At 37.6% G+C, this 23,084-nt stretch overlaps 1 protein-coding gene across 1 annotated transcript in view; it reads right to left on the bottom strand.

Moving 5' to 3' along the window:
* Window positions 1-22,560, bottom strand: part of CCSER1 (coiled-coil serine-rich protein 1) — a 1,871,951-nt gene extending 1,849,391 nt beyond the window's left edge. The window contains exons 1-2 of the mRNA XM_006872972.1: window positions 21,237-22,560; window positions 17,530-17,714 (exon numbers count right to left, since the gene is read on the bottom strand). Coding sequence (XP_006873034.1) covers window positions 17,530-17,714; window positions 21,237-22,560 — 1,509 coding nt within the window. The remainder of the gene's footprint in view (window positions 1-17,529; window positions 17,715-21,236) is intronic.
* Between the last annotated feature and the right edge of the window lie 524 nt (window positions 22,561-23,084).

Raw genomic sequence — 23,084 nt, 5'->3', positions numbered from 1 at the left:
ATTATTCTTTTAGGAGTGGTGACTTGTAGGAAAGAATGAACAGAGGACAGACAAGTTGGGGCAGGCAAAAAATATGAATTTTTTCCCCCTCAAGGATGGAAAATGTGACAGTGTTGTAAACTAACAAGTAATTATTTACTATGGCCCTTCCAGCAATATTGTTCCATTCTGTGATGTATTGTAAACCTTAGTCTCTATGACCATTTTGAAGTGAATTGTTAAGGAGGCAGGTACCAGAGTGCTCCTTGGAGGCCAAGATGGCCAAACTTTGTCTCTCATACTTTGTACATACTGTCAGGAGGGACCAGTCGCTGGAGAAGGATATCATGTTTAGTAAGGTGAAGAGTTGGAGAAAAAGAGGAAAAACCCCCAATGAGATGGATTGGCCAAGTGGCGGCATCGATGGAGTAAAGCATGGCAATGGTGGTGAGGTTGGCCCAGATCGGGCAGTGTTTATTCTGCTGTGCAAAAGGTCACTGTGAGTCAGTACCGACTCGATGGCACCTAACAGCAACAACAAAGGATTAAGGATGCCCCCACTTTAAGAGAGGGTGTGAATCAAGTCACCACTATTAGTTTTTCTTGGGGGTATAGTCTGATTCCAATATGCAGAAATGCATATTTTCACTCTCTTGCTTTTGTTCTTGCATTTAGCTCATGACATCTGACCTCTTGGGTGGGACTTGTGACCAATCACCTGACCTGATTCACCAGCTGCCAGAGGCTTGTGCATAAACAGCCTGTTGTCTGACCTGCTGATTTGGGTTCCTCAGTCCCTGAAATTATGTGGGTAAGGATAATCCTCCAGACTGACCTCTGAAATATGAACTTGGGACTTGTCAGCCTCACAATTGCTTGAGCCACTTCCTTTGACAGTTGTCAGTTCTGTGAGACATTGTGGTGTGTTGCAGAACTGTGTGACATGCGGGAGGGGAGGAGTGGTGATTAATATCAAGGACTATAGAGTGGTATAATGTGTTGGAAAAGTCATACATCTGTAATATCTTTAGCCTCCAGTCTCATGCTGATATTTCTACAAGATAGTATTCATTCACAAAGGAAGGAGACTAAACTGAGGGAAATAATGAGAAGTATTATTGTCAAACAAAGTTCTTTAGGTGGTGAGGGGCTGGAGTCAAGCCAAGTCATAGAAACTTTTTTTTTTTTTTTTTTCATGATGCAAGGACACATATTTCTCTGAGGTCAGAGAAATGAATGGGTGATTTGCAAAATCATGCTTTTTGTGAGGATGGGTAACAAAAACAGGTGAGCTAACTTGAAAAACATATCCAAAGATTTATTCACTGCTCAGGAAAAAACAAGTTAAGCAGGTGCTCTCAGATCTATTTTTCCTGCTTGAAGATGGAGAATAGTTCCTGGAAAGAAAGAAGGCAGACTGACCTGGTAAACATACTAATGACAGATTTCCTGGCAAGCAAACTAAACGGCTTGTAATAGCAGGAGAGTCTATCTACGGGATGTGTTTAGCAGGTCATGCCTAATTGTCTAGGATTGCTTCTTGTTGTTGTTATGTGCCATCAAGTCAGATCCAACTCATAGTGACTCTATGCACAACACAACAAAACACTCTCCAGTCCTGTACCATCGTCACAATCCTCTTTGCACTTGAGCTCATTGCTACAGCCCTTATGCCAATCCGTCTCTTTAGGGGTCTTCCTCTTTTTTTTCTGGCTTTACCAAGTATGTTGTCCTTCTCCAGGGACAGGTCCCTCCTGATAAGATGCCTTTTGAGTGCCTTCCAACCTGAGGTGCTCATCTTCTGGCACTATATCTGGCCATATTCCTTCCAGTGCTATCCATAATGCTTCAATATTTAATATTCTGGCAATATAATGTGACAATAGGACCACTTATGAAATTTAACTTTGGAATTTAGAACCGTATGGGTCATGGCTCCCTGGAAAATTCTGATGTACATTATATAACTATCTGAGAATAAAATGGAGATGTTTTGTACTAAGATGGCTCTTTCTGTGAGAATGAGGTGATTAGATGCATTACTTAGAAATTTCATCCAACATTCTTAGCCGTGGCTCATCCAACACAGAACAGGCCCTGAGGGTCTGGATAGAAATCCCTGATCTCTCCCTGCTTCGCTTGTAGTGCCTGATAACAGACCTGATTCATTGAAACTCTCTTGACAATAACACTATTTGTACAATGTTGAAGACAATTAATCAGTAAGGAAATAATCTTTTTAAGATAATTACAAATGTATAAAGATCCTAAGGGAGGGATTTTTTTTTTTTTTTTAAGGTTCATTTTTAGCAATATAAATGGTTTTTATATTTTTAAAAGTTTCTTTTTTTCTATAACCTGAAACTACAATGGTCAATATTCAATATAGTTCTATTATTATATATTAGATATAATTCTATTAACAGCACATCTTTAGCAGTAGAGTGAATCAAAGTATAAAAGTGGCAGAATGACAAGTACTTTAATTTAGGGAAGAATAACTTAAACAAAATGTCATTACATAAGACAAGCATGAAATTGTATATGCATGATTCAATTGTAAATCACACCTGTTTATCCTAACACAGCAAGCATGATGGTCTGTGAGATCATTATAATTGTATCTCATTTTTTCAATATTTGACAAAATAATATTCATATATTCATAAAGTTTATATTTTTCTATCACCCAAGACTGTAATGGTCAGTATTAAATATAATCCTATTAATGCACCAGACTGTATGGCCGTTTGAACTGCAAGATCGGCGATTCAAGCTCACCAGCTGCTCTTCAGAAACCCTATACAGGGTCGCTATGGGTCAGCACTGACTTGACAGCACTTCACAACAACATTATAGACTTCTTGCTGTTACTGTTAAATGCCTTCAATTTGGTTCTGACTTATAGTGACCTTGCACAGGGTTGTTGAGGTTGTAAATCTTTACAGAAGAAGAAAGTCTCATCTTTCTCCTGTGCAGTGGATGGTGGGCTCAAACTGCCGACCTGTGGTTCGCAATCCACTGCTTACCATACAAAGTCACCATGCTTCCATCTATAGGATGTAATTTTATTAATAAATTTCTGAGCTTTGGAAGTCATGATTTAGATTTCTTAAGTAATTCACTAAAGTCAATCCAATGTGTTATATTGAACTTTCAGAATAATATACTAAGTCTAAGAAAACCCTACCATTATTTTTTATTTAACTAGAATAATATATAAACTTCAGATTCCAGTCAGTATCCCTGGTCAACAGGCGTTCTTTTAGTCAAGATCAATTTTACATCACAGATTATGCAGTTTTTCAGATGGCAAAAGATTTGTCATGGATTCTGAATCAATACATAGCCTCTCTCATTCTCTGAAGGCTGTGTCAGCCCAGGGAGCTGCTTATTTATACAAGGCAGAACATATTTCTCTCAGACTAAAATTGAGCAATAAATCTGGTCCAATTAAAAATAAAACCATTTATGTCCCCAAGAACAAAAGCTGTGTGTAACCACCTTAATTTTCAATTTCTTAATATTAGAAAAACATAAAGTCTAAGAAGTATCCTAAATGTAGTAGTATGGTTAAAAAAACAAAACAACAACAACAAAAACTTTACTTTCATTCTACTACTGTACTTCTTAATTATTTACTTCATAAATAGCAATAAATAAACACCAATATACACTATTCTTAGTGAAGACTGAAATATACAGAATAGGTTATTTAACATCCATTTGGGCAACGTCCAACAACATATATGCCCATGGTTCCATGAGTTTTTGATTTTCGTTCTTCTAAGGGAAAGCAGCTCTCCTTTGGCTTATTACTTCCTCCTGATGAAATTCTGGAGTGGCGCTGTAGGATAAACACTGGACCGCTAACCCCAAGATCGACAGTTCAAACACACCAAGGTTGACAGTTCAAACACACCAAGGTTGACATTTCAAACACACCAGCCATTGTCAGAAGCCCTATGCGGGGTAACTATGAGTCAGAAACTGATTTTAAAGGTCACCAGCCACTATTTAGAAGTCTTATACAGGGTCACTATGGGTCAAAACCGACTCAATGGCACCTAACAACAACAATAAATATGCATCCTGGATGCAGGGTGCATCTGAACCCTAGTAGTGCCCCCTCCTTCCCTTCCTTTCACTCTTGGTACCTACTACATCTCCTCCACTCCTGTGCTCTAGGAAATGAAGGCACTGACCAGCTCCTGGCTTAGAGCAACAGCAGCTGCACATGATCCAAAACCTGCCTTAGCTCCAGGGCGGCGGTAGCCAAAGTCACAAACGCCAGAAGCGCTCCCAACACATACACATCTGATCCTCATGGCCACCTCTCCATTCTCTTCACCCAGTGCCTGGGCATGCACAAAGTTCTAATCCAGCTGCCAGTGCAGCCCCCACTGGCCCAGCCACACACCTGGCAAGGCTAGCCTACAGCACCCAGTGAATAAACAGGTCTAGATCTTTGGCTGATCTCCCACAAGGTTTTAATACAATAGACTTTATGGGGGAGGCCTGGTGTGGCACTGTGGGCTAATGCATCAGACTGCAAAGTCGTTTGAACTGCAAGGTCGGTGGTTCAAACTCACCAGCTGCTCCTTGGAAGCCCTATACAGGGTCACTATGGGTAGGAATCCACTCAAAGGCACTTAACAACAATTACAGATTGTACTGTTATACACAAACAGTCCCTATACAATCTGTTGTTCACCCAAATTCCAAATTGCATAATGTCCTATTTCACAGAATGCATCTTAGACTTTAAGTCACACATTGTTGTTGTTGTTAAGTGCCATTGAGTCTGTTCTGGCTTTAGGACCCTGTATAAGGTTTCTGAAGAGTAGCTGGTGGGTTTGAACTGCTGGCCTTATGGCTCAAACCGACCTTGGGGTCCAGTGGTTATCCTAGAGTGCCACACTAGGACTCCAAGTGATGCATGGTGTGTTTAAGTGCCATGGAGTTGGTTCCACTCATAAAAACCCTTTATAGGGTTTCACAGAAGCAGTTGATAGATTTGATCTGCCAACCTTGTGCTGATCCTGCTGTGCCACATCAATATATTATTGGATATTGCTATTGTTGTAACATGGTTGTATATATTGAATTTTAGTAATTTAATCACAGGGAAAAATAAGACACTATGTACATTCTTGTGTGAAGTGTATGAAGAAAAATGGCAATAAACATGATACTGAAATGTTATTTATTCAAGCTGGTCTTAAAATCTCTAAGATGCTGGCCTTCATCGTTAGATGAAGCAAGTCTACTCTAAAAGCTATTTATTATAACACTAAGAAGTACGCATAAAAAATGGTGGCAACTTGAAAATGACTCATTCTACAAGCTAATGCGAAAAATGAATAGAATAGTTTTATCCAAGATTAATTTTTAAAGGCAATTCTCAATGTTCAAATAAAGGAAAAGGGGAGGTTCACTAGAAAAAAAGGCAGGGGATTCCAAAAGTCTTTTTAAAAACATATTTGACTAAGAACCTTTATTATTTTTTTAACAGATTCTTCAAGAAAGGCAGCAAATAAAATTTAAAAATTCTTTTTATATGGCCAGTTCCAAATTATTGCACAAGTAAGAACCTGGAGACCATGACATAATCCTGATAATCCTAACAAGAAATATTACTCTTGGAACAATGTCATAATTGGGATAGAATTTCTGACCAAGCAGTTATCAATGAACCAGAATTTCATCAAACAATGTATCATAAATATATCAAGAGCATACATTTAAAAAATAAACTATGTCAAAATAATTCTTACAAAATGTATATAAGCATATCAGACATATTAACTGTTAGATGTGACATGTTGTTGTTGTTATGTGCTGTGGAGTTGGTTCTGACTCATACTGATCCTGCACAGGGTTTCCGAGGCTGTAAATCTTTATGGGAGCAGAAAGCCTCAGCTTTCTCCCGCAGAACAGATGGTGGTTTCGAACTGCTGAACCTGAGGTTAGCAACCCGATTCGTAACCACTACAGAGCTCCTTACGCCTTGATTTTATGACGATATCTCACATCTGATCATCAATTTTACTTTCAGTCATATTTATTAGATGCTTATTTCTGCACAAGGCACTATAATATATATTATAAGGATGCCAATTATGTAAAAGTTGTGTTTTCCTTCTTTCTGTTTTAAAGACTGCAGTGCAATAAGTAAAAAGAGATGCATTCAAGTAAGTCTTTGGTAGGTCCTATATATGTGATACAGCCTGGAAAAGCATCAAGATGAAAGTATCAATAATAACCAGAAAAATTAATAAAGGCATTATGGATTACAATTATTCATCTAAAACTGGTATATCAGTTATCATAAAAAGCAATTACATGCTTAAGGAATGATGCTTGTAATAGCCTTACAATTTATAAGGATTGATAAGAATGATTTGTGTGGCTCTGTTTTCATGAAAGTATTAATGGTTTCCTTTTCTAATTAAATGTCCTTGCAACAGACAATAATATTTCTTTTAATTCCACTTAACAATGAGTTACACCCAAAGTTGGGATCATTATTTTAAACCTCCAAAATCTATTAAAAATGCCAAATATTTGTAGATCTCTTTAAGCCTTCAGAATTAAAAAGAAGAATTTATTGCATTGGATCTTCCAGTCTTTGCACTTATTTTGAGCTGCAATAAATTCCATGGCACAAAATGAAGTACAATAGTGTATGTTCCAAACAAGGCCAAGAGAGTGGAGGAGTTTCACAACTGGTTTGCTGGACATTAACTCTAGTTCTTATTCTATATCTTCTCTTTTACCATCCCACTACCTCTGACAGTCACTGTTCAGGACAAGTAGCTGGGCTCTAGAGGCAGAAATGAGCAAAAAGTCACCAGGAAGTAAAATATATATTTAATAAGGTCATTGATGAGCACATGACACATACTACTTATAGATTAGGGAAGCAGGACTTTTCATTTTCCATTATCATTAGTCATAATTCAAAGCAAGAATGTTCCACCCATTCTGAATTCTCTGGTTGCTGTTAAGAGCCTTGAGTTAGCTCAGACTCATCGCAACCCTGTAGAGGGTTTCTGAGGAGCAGCTGGCAGGTTTGAACCACCAAACTTGAGGTTAGCAGTCCAATGCTTATTCCAGCTCCACACAAGGACTTCTGAATTTTATGATGATCAAAATGGTTAAGTTTGGTTTATTGACGTGTTTTTGCTTAACATTTATGGATCCCAATTGGAAACTATAAAATCCCCAAAGGCTATCTCTTTGCATCTTCAGAGTGTTGATGTCATTAAGTGCCATCAAATCGCTTTGGACTCATAGCGACCCTGTGTGCAGGATTTCTGAGGAACATCTGGAGAGTTTGAACTGCCAACCTTTCGGTTTCTTATTGAAAGAAACTGTGAATGAATGAATGCATAAAAGATAAGCTAATAAATGAGAATATAATAGTCCTTAGAAAAGTGAAATAGTAGCAAAGTGCTGGTTTATTTTTATGTTTAATTAGTCTTAAAATTTCACATAATGTCAATAATAGCTAAATTGTGGATTAAACAAAAGAACAAAAATATGACATGAATGCTAATGATCTGAAAAAAAACTCTCCCTACTTGGGTAGGGTAGTGGTTAAGAATTGGGCTGCGAACCTTAAGGTCAGCAGTTTGAAACTACCAGCTGTTCTGTGGGAGAAAGATGAGGCTTTCTGCTCCCATAAAGATTTACAGCCTCGGAAACCCTCGCTATGAGTCAGTTCCAACTCCAAGGCACATAAATGCCACCAACCACTCCCCTCTAATATTTAAATCAGATCTGCTCTTCTACCAAAAATTGCTAACAGCTTATGTTTTTACTGCAGTGTTCACAGTCTCTACATAAAAGCAGCAAGATGCCAAACTGCAAATGAAGGAAACTTTGCTGTGGCACAGGCATACTGGCCATAACTGATCACTGTCAGAATCACTCAGTGCACAGTAGTCAGATCAACTTTGTTGATGCATTTGCTACATAACCATAATGTAACTTTCCAAGCCAACACTGTTATATAATAAAAAATAGTTGTCAATGATAGCATGATTCCCACCCCCCCCAAATTGAGTCAAGTGGAAAGTTAACTTATTTCATTTAAAATACATTTTTGTAAGGCCTTGAAAACAGGAAGACAACATAACCAAAAGGACAAAACACATAGTTATCTATGACTCTTTCCATTTCAGAGACTTCTTCATCTCTTTCCACCACAATAATCAGCACAGTGTGAGACACAAAGTCACAGTCCTATAGATGATTGTAGATAAAAAAGAGGGACAATATAAGCAGGGAATCTCAGTTAATTAAATGAACTGTTGCTGTTGTTAGGTGCCATCAAGTTGGTACAGACTCATAGCGACCTTATGCACAGCAGAACAAAACACTGCCCGATTCTGGGCCAACCTTACTACTGTTGCCACACTTGAGTCAATCGATGCTGCCACTTGGCCGATCCATCTTGTTGGGGTCTTTCTCTTTTTCTCTGACCCTCCACCTTACCAAACATGATATCTTTCTCCAGCAACTGCTCCCTCCTGACAATACGTCCAAAGTATGAGAGACGAAGTTTGGCCATCTTAGCCTCCAAGGAGCACTCTAGCTGGACTTGTTCCAAAATGGATCTATTGGTTCTTTTGGGAGCCCATGGCACTTTCAATATTCTCCTCCAACACCATAACTCAAAGGCATCAATTCTTCTATGGTCTTCCTTATTCACTGTCCAGCTTTTGCATGCATATGAGGTTACTGAAAATATCATGGCTTGGGTCAGGTGCGCCTTAGTCCTCTAGCTGACATCTTTGCTCGTCAACACTTTTAAAAGGTCTTGAGCAGCAGTGCTATTTGCCTAATGCAATATGTCATTTGATTTCTTGACTGCTGCTTTAATTTAATGAACTAAGGCACAGTAAAATGTTTGGGATTTTTATTAGTCACTATGCCTCACCAAACATTTCTGGGCCTACACCTTTCTTATCACCATTGTAGCAAGTTTGTGAGTTATGAAAATATCTGGCCAGTAAGTTCTGAGTGGAAATGGAATGCATTGTCTCCTGGGTCAGATCATTGATTGTATTATTGGGACCAGGGCCTCCCGTGATGTCTTTCTTTTTGCAATGGTGGAAAGCAGTGTTTGTGATGGTAGCTGCTGCAATCACCTGGGTAAAGATGGAGGAGACATTAAACAGCACTCCTAGCACCTTCCACAGTGAAATGTACCATGAAAAATAAAATAAAGTCAGTAAGAATTGGAGGTTATTAGTTATCACATACCCTAGTTTATCTTAACTGGTGTACTTTTTGTCCCCTCTAATAATATTAGATCCTCTGAATTGCTCATTATGTATTTAGTTCTACTGTTGTTAGTTACCATCCAGTCTGTTTCAACTCATAACAAACTTACACACAACAGAACAAAACACTGTCCGATCTTGCGCCATCTTCAAAATTGTTGTTACATTTGAGCCTCGTGTTCTTGCCACTGTGCCAGTCCATTTCATTGGGGGTCTTCCTCTTTTTCGTTGACCTTCCAATTTACCAAGCATGATGTCCTTCTCTAGTTCCAAACTGTAACAGACAAAGATAATAGGTCCAAAGCATAACAAAGTCTTGGTATCCTCTCTTCTAAGGAGCATTCTGGCTATACTTCTTCCAGTACAGATTTGTTTGTTATTCTGGCAGTCCATGGTACTTTCAACATTGTTCTCCAACACCAAAACTAAAATGCATAAATTCTTCTACGGTCTTCCTTATTCACTGTCCAACTCTCCCACACATATGAGGCATGAAAAATATCATAGCTTGTATTGAGACATGTATCTCAGTCCTCAAACTTTTTGCTCCTGAACACTTTCAAGAGGTCTTGTGCAGATTTACCTATTACAATCCATTATTTGACATCTTGACTGCTGCTTCCATGAGTACTGATAGTGGATCCAAGTAAAACAAAGTTGTAGACAACTTCAATCCTTTCCCTTTTATCATGATGTTATTTATTGATCAAGTGATGAGGATTTTTTTTTTTTCTTTACGCTGAGGTACAATCCTTATCAAAGACTGTGGTCTTTGATCTTCATCAGTAAGTATTTTAAATCCTCTTTGCTTTCAGCAAGCAAGGTTATATCATTTGCATATCACAGGTTATTAGTGAGTCTTCCTCCAATTTCGATGCAACATTCATCTTCATATAATCCAGCTTCTTGGATTATTTGTTCACCATAAAGATTGAATGGTGGTGGTGGTGGTGGTGGCGTGCTGTGGAGTCAGTTCTGACTTATAACGACCCTGCATAAGGTTTCTGAGGCTGAAAATCTTTACGGGAGCAGAAAGCCTCATCTTTCTCCCAAGGAACCACTGGTAGTTTGCTGAATTATATCGATGTAGTCTATCAATTCCTAGAGCCATATTTTTTTGCCTTCAGTGCACCTTGAACGTCTTCCTTCATTAACATTGGCTCTTAATCATATGCTAAGTCTTGAAGTCGCTGAACATCAACCATTTCTTTGGTTGGTTGGTTATGTGCCGTGGAGTCAGTTCTGACTCATAGTGACCCTGTACAGGGTTTCTGAGGCTGTAAATCTTTACAACTCTTAAACACTACGCTACCAGAGCTCCTTTAAAGATTGAATAAATGTGGTAAAAAATACAACCTCGGCACACAACTTTCCTCGTTTTAAACAATTTAATGTACTCTTGTTCTGTTCAAATGACTGTCTCTTGGCCTATGTAGTTTCCTTATGAGCATGTTAATTTTTCTGGAAAACTTATTCTCCTCAATGTTATCCACACCTTGTTATGATCCAAACAATTTAAAGACTTTGTATAGTCAATAAAGCACAAATAAACATCTTCCTGGAATGCTTTCAGTCAAGATCCATCTGACGTTAGTAATGATATTCCTTTTCCAGTTCCTCAGCTAAAACCGACTTGAACCTCTGTCAGTTCCCTGTCCGTGTATTGTTTTAGCCTCTTTTTAAACGATCTTTAGCAAAATATTACTAGCATGTGATATTAATGATATTGTCCAATGATTTCCACATTCTGATGGGTCACCTCTCTTTGGAATGGGCAAAATAGCCAGTTTGTCTTCCCAATTTTTTGGCAGAGATGAATGAGTGCTTCCAGTGTTGCATCAGTTTGCTGAATTATACCAATATGTAGTCTATCAACTCCTAGAGCCATGTTTTTTGCCTTCAGTGCACCTTGAACTTCTTCCTTCATTAACATTGGCTTTTAATCATATGCTAAGTCTTGAAATCGCTGAACATCAACCATTTCTTTGGTTGGTTGGTTATGTGCCGTGGAGTTGGTTTCGACTCATAGTGACCCTGTACAGGGTTTCTGAGGCTGTAAATCTTTACGGGAGCTGAAAGCCTCATCTTTCTCCCATGGAACAGCTGGTAGTTTCGACCTGCTGACCTTGTGGTTTGCAGCCCGATTCGTAACCACTACACTACAGTAACTCTCCCATGTTCTTCTTCTTGATGCTTTCTATATCATTCAATATTTTTCATATAATTCGATATTGAATGATTTTTTTTCTTCTTCTTCTTCAGTTCTTTCAAGTTGAGAAATGCTGAGCACACTCTTCCCTTTTGGTTTTCTAACTCCAGGTCTTTGCACATTTCATTTATAATACTTTGTCCTTCAAGCTGCTCTTTGAAATGTTCTGCTCAGCTCTTTCACCTTCTCATTTCTTCCTTTTGCTTTAGCATCTCTGTACTGGAAAGCAAGTTTCAGATGCTCTTCTGACATTCATTTTGGTCTTTTCCTTTTTTCTTGTTTTCTTAATGATATTTTCTTTCTTCCTGTATGATGTTCTTGATGACATCCTAAAACTCTTCTGGTCTTCTTTAATTAGTATCTAATGCATTCAATATGTCCTTGAGATGGTTTCTAAATTCATGTGGAATAGGTTCAAGATAATATTTTGACTCTCCTGAACTTATTCTAATTTTCTTCATCTTCAGCCTGAACTTGTATATGAGCAATTGATGCTGTATTCCATTACTTGCCCCTGACCTTGTTTTGGCTGGTGATATTGAGTTTTTCCACAGTGTCTTTCTACAGATGTAGTCAATTTGATTACTGTGTATTCCATCTGGTGAGTTTCACATGTATAGTTTAAAAACTGTATTTGCAGTTAATAAGTCACTCATCTTGCAATACTCTATCGTGCGATTTCCAGCATTATTTCTATCACCAAGGCCTTATTTTCAATGTCCTGATCCTTCCTCTTTGTTTCCAACCTTCACACTCCAATATCCAGTAATTATCAATATATATTGATTGCATGTTTGATCAATTTCAGATTGAAGAAGTTGACAGAAGTCTTCAGTTTCATCCTTACTGGCTTAGTGGTAAATTTGAATCACAGTAGTATTAACTCGTCCCTTATGGGCATATTGATATTATCATGCCACAGACAATATTGTACTTTTAGACAGATCTTAAAATGTTCTTTTTGATGGTTAATGCAACACCATTCCTCCTCATTTTTCATTCCCAGCATAGTAATTGTCAGATTCAAAATGGCCAACACCAGTCCATTTCAGCTCACTAATGCCTAGAATGTAGACCTTTATGTTTCTGTCTCATTTTTGACAACTTTTGATTTTCCTAGATTCATACTTCTTCTGGTATTATATCTGACAATATTCTTCAGCTATTCGTAAGGTCTTCAGTGGCTTAACACTGAGAAGTACTCTGCCTTTTCTTCCTAATCTGTCTTAGTTTGTAAGCTCAGCTGAATCCTAGTCAGCATGGGTAACCCTGCAGGTATTGAAAATACCAGTGACATATCTTCCAGCATCATACTAATATGGAAGTCACCACAGTACAGCAAACTACAGGTGTAAATATTGTATATTTATGTATCCTCATATTTTGAACAGGGTAATATTATAACTTCTGGAACTGGACTTCATTTTCAAAGAAATCATGACAACTTCCTTACATATAATCATGTATAAAATACTTAGGAAACAAAGTACCTAACAAGAAAGCAAAAAAGCCTATTTCCAAAAAAGGCCTCTCAAGAATAGTAGACCATCCAAATAAAAACATAAAGCTTTCATTAGAAGAAAATTAAGTAGTCTATTTACAACGGTTTGATAAAATATAATAAATGCAAATGTTTATTGGATAGTCCCATATGGAATGGAAAAGGAAATTTTACTTTCTTCTGGGTTGTTAATATTCAAAGAGCTAATGCATCCTACTCATTCTCTTTCAGAATGAAATATACCAAAACTACACAAAAGTTATGGAACTGTGGGATCTCCAAACCCTTACGGAAGATCTTTGTTCATAAAGAAACCCTGCCCATCTAAATAAATAAAGCCATACTCTACGAACTTTGGGGAACATGGTGGTTCCATATAATAAGCATTGACTGCAAACTACAAAGTCCGCAGTTCGAGCCTACCAGCTACTCCACAGAAGAAAGATGTGGCTTTCTGCTCCCAGGAAAGTTTAAAGTCTCAGAAACCCTATACAGGATTGCTACGAGCCAGTATTGATTCGACAGCACTTAACAGCAACAACAACCATGAACTTTGTGGAGTTTATCTCCTCTACGAAGAACTCTGGTTACAACTAAATATGAATGTCTGATTTTGTGACTGAGTCACTTTTAAATTATCTCTCATTAAAAACACGGATAGTATTGATCCACAAATCTAGAAATACTACAAATTTTAGGCCCAGAACGGGTACTGCTTTTTGTTGTTATTTTATTTTCCATCCCCCACCCCCATCTCTTGTTGTTAAGTGCCGTCAAGTCGGTTTCGACCCATAGCGACCCTGAACAGGGTTTCTGAGGCTGTAAATCTTTACGGGAGCAGATCGCCTCATCTTTCTCCCATGGAGCGGCTGGTAGTTTCGAACTGCTGACCTTGCGGTTTGCAGCTCGATTTGTAACCACTATGCTACCAGAACAAAGGGTCATATTTTGAGTTTGTAGGAAGCATATGGTTTCATTCAATTTGTTGATCTCAACACAGAATTTACACAAGAAGATTTTCTAAATGATTTTAAAATAATATAAATATAATACATGCCCCAAAAGTAGGGTTTGAAGCTAAACAGCTAGTATTCAGATTCTGTCTTTGGCATTTATTATCTATATCATTTAGACAAGTTGCTTACCTCCTGTGTCCTATTTTCCTCATTTGCAAACTATGGAAAATAAAAGCACCATTTGGTCCAAAATGTCGCTGTGTAACTAAGTGTGACAATGTATGTGAAACATTAAGAGTTCAAATAAAAAGGGAGCCCTGGTGGCTCTGCTGGAGAACTACTGAACTGCCAATGACAAGGTTGGTAGTTCAAACCCAACCAGTGGCTCTTCCAGAGAAAGATGAGGTTGACTGCTCCCATAAAGATTTACAGCTCTGAAAACACTTTCTAGAATTGCTATGAATCAGAAACTACTCAGTGGAAGTAGGTTTGGTTTTGATTTTGGTCAAATACAAAGAATAACTGAAGCATGAATTCATTTGTAAATACATATATTCACTTATGTGCTACAGGATAAGCACTGGACTACAAGGTTGTTTGAACCACAAGGTGTGTGGTTCTAACTCACCTCAGAAATACTATACTGTCAGAACTGAGTCAATGACACTTAAAACAAAAACATATAGAAAATTTAAGCTCCTTTTCAAACACAAGGAGACCATTTCCTAAATATGTATGCCACTTATTGCACATATATCTAAAACTATCAAGGAAATCCTCATTTTTTTTGTTATATTTCTATAAGTTAAACACTCTTTTATGCCTTTAAAAATAACTCCTAAACTGTAAAAGGAAGAATAAGATGTAAACTGTAAAAACCAAAACAAATTACAAGTTATTTTTTGAATTGCTTCTTGTCAAAATTCAAAAACATTAGTATTTATTTCAACATGTTTTATCAGTAAATCCAGTGAGCATGTGTAATATTTTCATCAAACGTCTGTTTCAACTTTGAGGCTTCCCCAACAAGACCATGGTATTATACTGCCATCTAGTGGCATACCGCATCACTATAGGCCGCTTTTTTGAATATGTGTTGTTTTTGTTAAGTACCGTGGAGTCTGTTTGGTCTCATAGACCCTGTACAGGGTTTCTGAGGCTGCAAATTTTTACGGGAGCGGAAAACCTCATCTTTCGCCCGCAGAACAACTACTAGTTTCGAACTGCCGACCTTGAAGTTAGCAGCCCGATTTGTAGCCACTGCGCTACCAGAGCTCCTTTGAATATTTGTGAAAAGCCATAAATAAAAGTACTAAAATTAGATTCTGACGTCCCAGTGTGGTGCTGTAGGATAAGCACAGATCACAAGGTAGGTTTGCACCACGTTGCTGATGCTTCAAACTCACCAGCGGCTCCTCGTAAACCCTAGACAGGGACTCGCTGTGAGTCAGAATCAGCTTGACAGCATTTGTTCTTGTTGTTGTTAAGTGCCGTCAAGTCGGTTCCGACCCATAGCGACCCTGTACAAAGTTTCCGAGGGTGTAAATCTTTACGGGAATAGAAAGCCTCATCTTTCTGCCGCGGAGCGGCTGGTAGTTTCGAACTGCTGACCTTAAGGTTCGCAGCCCGATTCATAACCACTACCAGAGCTCCTTTGACAGCATTTAGCAACAGCAAAATAAGAGTGCCATGGTTTTGGCTTTTTTAATCTCAATCTTGAATTTGGAATACAAAAAAGTAATTTTATAATTGTAAAACGATTGTTTATATTAAATGTATTATGAGTAACATGAAATATAAAAGAAAATATAGAAAGGTTTCAACTTAGGGAATGTTTTCAAAATAGTAGATAACTTTTAAATAATTACCTTTCTATAAAGATATAATGTTAAGTTTTATAAAGAAAAATACCTCGTTATCCATATATTTTAATCTTACAATAATTGTAAATATCTTAGCATGTTCTTATAGTTAGAAAAAAATATACCAATTATAACAGTAGTGATATAACAAAATTCCAAGGGACCAAAGGATAAAAAGGAAAGATGAAATATGGTATTTTTCTAAAACCACACACATACACATACATAATTATTGTTTTAGAATAATGGAAACCAGCTGCTTATCATGTGTTGCCTTGTAGTTAATGATTTGCCCAAGATTAAATCTGGCGAAGTCGGAAGTAATTAGATGTTCACACTTCAAACATTTTAATCACACAATGTCAACTCATTAATGCAAGATTTCTTTATGATACAATTGTCAGATGGGATGCTCTAGTATTTTAATTTAAAAACAAGTTTTATAACATATATGGAATCCTGGCCAGTAATTGAAGCATTTAGCTGCTAAACAAAACATCAGCAGTTCAAACCTACTAGCCACTCCATGGCACAAGAAGTAGCAGTCTGATTGTGAAGACTGTAAAGATTTACAACCTTGGAAATGCTATGGGCCAATTCTACTTGAGTTGGGATTGACTTAATAACAAAGTGTTTGGTTAGGTTTTGTGCAGCCCGACCTCGACTTGTAACCATTACGCTACCAGAGCTCCTTAAGAGATAATGCAATGTCATGTTATTGCAGATAGACAGATTTTAGTAAAACAAAACAAAAAAGACAGATAAATATTACAAGTCAAAGGATGCTATTAAAGGGTATTTAGGGAAAAGTGCATGCCAAAAGGTCAGAGAAAGCTAATATTGATGAGACGTATTGTGGCACTGTGGGATAAAGCACTGGACTGCAAGGTCGGTTTGAACCCAAGATCAGTGACTCAAATTCACCAGCCATTCCTTGAAAATCCTATATAGTATCGCTATGAGTCAGAACTGACTTGACAGTACTTAACACAACAACAAAGCCTCAAGGATCCCCCAGATTGCTGTCCTCCTCTAGAGTTCCTTTACTCTGTGTTCATCTCACTCTCCAAGGAAGCGTCATGCATCTGCTTCTAGACGTTTCAGTTCACACATCCCAATACATATCATAGCTACCCCCTGCTTACATACACCATGCCTTCAGAACAGTAATCCACGTTTTGGACAAGGAATTCTGGAACTTTGGCTACCAAGAATTCATTCTAACTTTAGATGAGCATTTCTCCTTGGCTATCATCCCGTGAAAGGACACTGCAGAACAGTCAGAATAGGGTTCCCTAAAGGGTCTAAAGGTAGAAGTGGCATGTGGGTAGATGTAGAATGGAGATGTGGTTTGAAATTATACTACCCAAAGATCAAGGCTGTCCTCATGACCACCATGTTTCTTACCTTGTGAACCCAGGGTCATGTTCTGAAATGGAGAGAATCAAGGTTTCCAATGAAGCAATCAAGCCAGTAAGGATGGGTAACATTATTGAAATATTAAATGAAAGTATGGGTAACTGTCCTGATATGCACCTATTTGGGTTATAACCCATTAAATCTAGAATAAACATTAGAATTCCTGATCCTTGACATCCTAGAGGAGAACTGATTTTCCCTTCACATATTAGCTGTCCATCTGTACATATGTGGTCATTTGTAGGAGGCAGGAACATGCCTAATATATAGGACACATGTTTGTTAAGTGCAGGCATATGTATGCACTTACCATGCTATTCATTTTTGAAGATGAGGAACTTGTCCTTTGCTTTCTTAGACTGTTAACGTCTTCTGCATTTCCATCTTTGGGTTTCAACATCATTCTGCCACTCCCCGCAGTTCCTTCTGAGGAGGATCGAAGTCGCCTCTCTATGAATCTTCCTTCACGATATGGACTGAAGCTACTGGCAAGAACTGATAAAAGAGAAATATGGAAGAATTAGCATATGATACTTAAACGTAGTTTTGGAAAACACATAGTGCCTTTTAAAATCATATAACACAACGACTTCTAATTAATGGAAGCAGTTTAGTTTACCTAACCTTTTCATTTCTCTGATCATTTGGTGTTATCCCTGGCTTCTTGATAGCTCACGTTTATCATTTATCACATAAGCAAATCTTGTCCTTATTATCTTCAAAATGTATCCAGAATCTGATCACTTCTCACTTCAGCTCCAATTAATATCTTATCTCAAGTCACAACAACTCCTGCCTTGATTAATGTAATACCTGCTTGTCATCAAGTGATTTCCGACTCACGGAAACTCTGTTCTATAAAATTTTCAGTGGCTGCTTTTTTGGAAGTAAATCGCAAAACATGTCTTGTAAGACACCTCAGGGTGGACTTGAACCTCCAATATTTCAGCTAGCGGCCAAATATGTTAAGCTTTGTTACCACCCAGCAATTCCAAATTCATGCAACAGCTAAGCTAATAGTTCCTCTTATGTTGTCTTCTAATAACACCCTCATCTTTTTAATCGCTCTTTCCACACTGGATTTCTTATGACTCCTTGAACATGACAGACATGGCTCTGCCCCATGATGAAGATACTTTTGTTTAGTATTTCTACTGCTTACTCCCCCAGTTCTCCTTCAAATCTCTTCTCATTGGATATTATCCTTCTCATTGTATTTAAAAAGGCAAACTACAACTCCACCCCACCCTTACGTCCTTATTCTTTATTCTGTTTTAAGTTCCTCCTCAGCAGTTACCATGAAATGGCATTAATTTATTTGTATATTACTTTTCTGCATTAACCCAATAAAGCTTTGTGAATTTAGTGACTTTTGTCTTTTTTTTTTTCCACTGCTACAGTCCTGTTGTTGTTGTTGTTGTTGTTAAGTGCCGTCGAGTCGGTTCCAACCCATAGCGACCCTGTACAGGGTTTCCGAGGGTGTAAATCCTTACGGGAGTAGAAAGCCTCATCTTTCTCCCGCGGAGCGGCTGGTAGTTTCGAACCGCTGACCTTAAGGTTCGCAGCCCGATTCGTAACCACTACGCTACCAGAGCTCCTTAAAGCATTACTAAAATAATAAATATATTTTTAGTGAATGAATTGTTCTATTTAGGCTCAACAACTAGTTGATTTCAAGGAGCCCTCATCGCATATGGGTAGTGTAGGGCAGCTAACTGAAAAGTCAGTAGTTCGAATCAACCAGCCACTCCGTGGCAGAAAGCTGAGGCTTTCTGATCCATAAAGCTTTGCAGTCTTGGAAACCCTGTACAGAGTCTCTGTGAATGATAAGCAACTCTCCAGTACACCATCACCACTATTGGATTTCAGAACTTCCACATAGAATCAATTAACTACATGAATGACAGTTCTTTTCAGATGATTTTTTAAGCCCATAATTTAAGTTCAATTGTCAGAGAAAAAGAGGAAGACCCCTGCGAGATGGCCTGGCAAAATGACAGCATCAATGGGCTCACGCATGGCAACAATTGTGAGTTTGGCCGAGGACCGGTCAGTGTTTCGTTCTGTTGTGCATAGGGTCGCTATGAGTCGGTACCGACTCGATGGCAGCTAACAACTCCCAAATGTTATATTAAGTACTAGTTTAAATATGCTTCATAATAAATACAGGATAAATGCAGTATTTTGGAATTTAGTGTTTAGGCTAACTTTTCAATGCAGAAAATACATTTACTTATCTGATCTTTAACATTTTAAAGTAATCATTGTAAAACTTAATAGTAGCCAGCAAGCACCATCACAAAATAAGGAATATTATACTATCACCCTATCCTTGTTGATGTTACCAGTATGTCTGTCTATCTTTTTCTGTGTTTTATTTTCAGTTTGTAGATGATAATAACTAAGTGGCTAACATTCAAGCAAAAGTAACACATTGTCAAATTCATTGGAATTACTTTACTGTGTTAAATGGCTTGCAATCAGGAATCCCAGTCAACAGATTTTTAGTCAGCAATATAACTATGATAATTCTCTAGTTGCCTCCAAAATAAATGTATTGTGTTTCATTAAACATTGAGGAAAGCCATCATTGTTAAACAAGGATCATATATATTTCAGGATAATTAAATTTCTACATTAACTGTGCTATTTCTTTTCAAAATAGCTCACATTCCAATCTGAAATCCACTACAATGTGACCTCATGGAATTATTTAATGCAATTCTAAAACTTAGTTATTAATAACTACCACATAAAATTTTTTATGAATGAAATGGTGGTAGTGGTTTGTTGTTGAGTCAGTTCCAACTCACAGCAACCCTGTGATTTCCAAGTCTGGAAGTCTTTACAGGAACAGAAAGTCTTCTCTTTCTCCTGAAGAGTGGCTGGTGGATTTGAACTATTGACCTTGTAGTTAGCAGTCCAATGCCTAACTCATTATGCTACCTGGGCTCTTTTAAAATAAAATAGTGCATTGAAATTCCTTAGCACCTTTTCTGGCACATATTAATTACAGAAAGGATAACGATCCTCATAATTATCACTGTTATCATGCTTATAATTCCTGGTATTTCACACAATAAAATGCATGTGGTATGTTTTTGGAAACCATGCAACTCCCTAGCACCTTAGGATCCTATATGCATATGCACAATACTTATGTGGGTGCCTTACATGAGAAAAACTACATGTATTTTTCTTCAGGAAATTTAGCAGGTATAACTCCAGCTAAGCATACAAGCCAGGTGACAAATTTCAAAAAATGAAAAAAGTAGACATGCATTAAAGTAATCTTGTATTAAATGAAAAAAAAATAATGAGACAGTTTGAAAAAAGTAGTATATTAACTTATGCATTTAATTTTTTAAATTGCTGTGTTTATGATGGAACTAATTGGATAAATCATATCATCCTACCATTTGTGGCACTGTAATACATCATTGTTCCTATTATTAATTTCATTCCATAGTTTTATGATTCTTAACACTTTAGGAAAAGCTGAAGTCATACCCTGTAGCACAACACAGTTATTAAGGGTCTGAACATTGGGTTGGATAGTTGTAATTTATATGTTTTATTATCTCTGGGCTACAGTTTTCACATTAGTAAAATATGGAATAAACTAGTACCTAGCAACATTCATTTCATTAACAAAGATGAACTTTTAAAATGAACTTTTAAAAGTTTTCAGTTATTCTTTAAGACATAATCATATCACAAAAAAATAATTTCTTTTTTACTTTATTCTGGTAAATGTACTAAGTAATTTCTGAGGGACAGAAACTGGTTAACACCACTAAGAAAAATACAAATGAATTAATTTTTGCTTAACAAAATTAAGATATGTTTAAAATCATATAAGCACAATATTTAAAACTAATTTTAAATAGGCAAAGGACATCAGAAAAAGGGAAATACAGAAAATGTGTTTTCTGTTCATAGCTAGAGTAAGATAATAAAGCAAATTATAAGGAAAATCAATTATGATCATTTACAGCACAAAGAAAATCAGCATACCTTTGGTGGGATTTGCTTCATAACCATATGATGTTTTGTTAAAGATATGGTGATCACCAGAAGATGGTATTATCTTTGAATCTGAAACAGGATGGATCCCTTTAACACGTTCAGGTATTGCTTTATGTTGCTCATAAAATCCAAATTTCCTTGGGGAGTTGGTCCCCAGCACTTTTTCACCAGTTTGTAATACCATATGTTCTTCTCTTTGATTACCTATTGGTAAGTGAATCTCTGAGTCACTCACATCCATAACAGGTAGTTCAGTGATTTGCAATAACACTTCCTTCTGGTTAGCAGCAGGGGTATCAGGTGGGGAATTAGATTCGGTACTACTTTGACCTTCTAATTTGTATTTCCCGGGAGACATAATTGCACAGGGAGCATTTGCCATAAGTTCTATTGTTGTCTTTGTAACAGCAGCAGGGTTGCGAGAGATCTGAGAGGTAGAATCATTGTGGCCATTGTTGTCACAGTGGGATGCCATACTTCCACTTTGGGGAAATGTATCTGCTTCAGACACAGAATCTTCAGTCAAGGCTAAGAACTCTGAAGGTGTTTGAGCTGTGGTGAGATCAGCCGAAAGCAAAGAAGATTGTAAGGAGCTTCCTGCCCGTTCTGTTACATCCACAGAACAAGATGGAGAAGCTCTTACTAATACAGGTTCCCTGTCTTGGTACTGTGTAATTTCCAACGAGAATCCAGACGGTTGTACCAATGAAACGGACTGGTTCTGTGGAACTGGCTTCGAGAATTTATAGTGAGATGAAAAAGATTTAGGAAGTAACTTTCTTGTTGAGTGTTTCACAGAACGGCGAGTTTGTTCTTCTGTGAATCCAGAATCATCCCCTTCACTTTTCCCAGAACTTAGGCAATTTATAAAAACATTCTTATTGGCTGAGTGCTCCTTTTCCCTTTCAAAATCCTCTGTCAAAGATCTTGTAATCTTCTTATTTCGTGAACTACTAAAACCAACAGAATGTCTTCCCCTGGTTTTAATATGCTCTTCTAAACTCAGTTTTTGCATACTGCCATGACCAGGTTGAGCACCATTTGAAATACTAAGGCTCTGGTTGGTAGATTCTTGCTTCGGTTCACTCCCCTTCTTATGGTGGAAGCTAATGGAAGGAGTGCGAAATATGCTCCTGCGTTTACCTGTACTACCTGAGCTTGAGTTAGTGCTGGAAGGAGAAGAACTGTGGACGCCAACTGTATTGTTGGAGGCGGGTGAAGAAGGAAGAGAATCATGTCTCCTGCTAATACTTCTTCTGAATATTGGCAACCGGGAGACCAGGGTAGATCGTCTTGCTCCTGAGTCCCCCATTGGGACTCCAAGGCTTGCACCGTGACAGCCAACTTAGCAGCCTGATAAAAATGTCAAAAAGAAGAGCAAATCAATACCATTCCATTATAAATAAAACATTTAAAACTAAAATATAGTTTTCAAGGATATCGCATAGATTTGTGTTTCTACTAATACAATAAATAATAAAACTTTGATAAATATTTAATTTATTGTTGTTGTTAAGTGCCTTCGAGTCGTTTCCGACCCATAGCGACCCTGTACAGGTTTTCCGAGGGTATAAATCTTTATGGGAGTAGAAAGCCTCATCTTTCTCCCACGGAGGGACTGGTAGTTTCGAACCGCTGACCTTAAGGTTCGCAGACCAATTCGTAACCACTACGCTATCAGAGCTCCTTAATTTATAGATAGCAAAATTGTCCAATGATTTGTATAGTGATTTTATAATAATGCAAAACTTTCAAGTTTACCCAAAACAGTTCAAGTCTCTATGAAAAAGTTTTGGTTGTGCCACATAATATCTCTAGTCAAGAACCACCCTACAA

Source organism: Chrysochloris asiatica, unplaced genomic scaffold (genome assembly GCF_000296735.1).
Source record: "Chrysochloris asiatica unplaced genomic scaffold, ChrAsi1.0 scaffold00218, whole genome shotgun sequence".
Taxonomy (NCBI): Eukaryota; Metazoa; Chordata; class Mammalia; order Afrosoricida; family Chrysochloridae; genus Chrysochloris; species Chrysochloris asiatica.
This window is presented reverse-complemented; position numbering and strand designations above follow the sequence as displayed.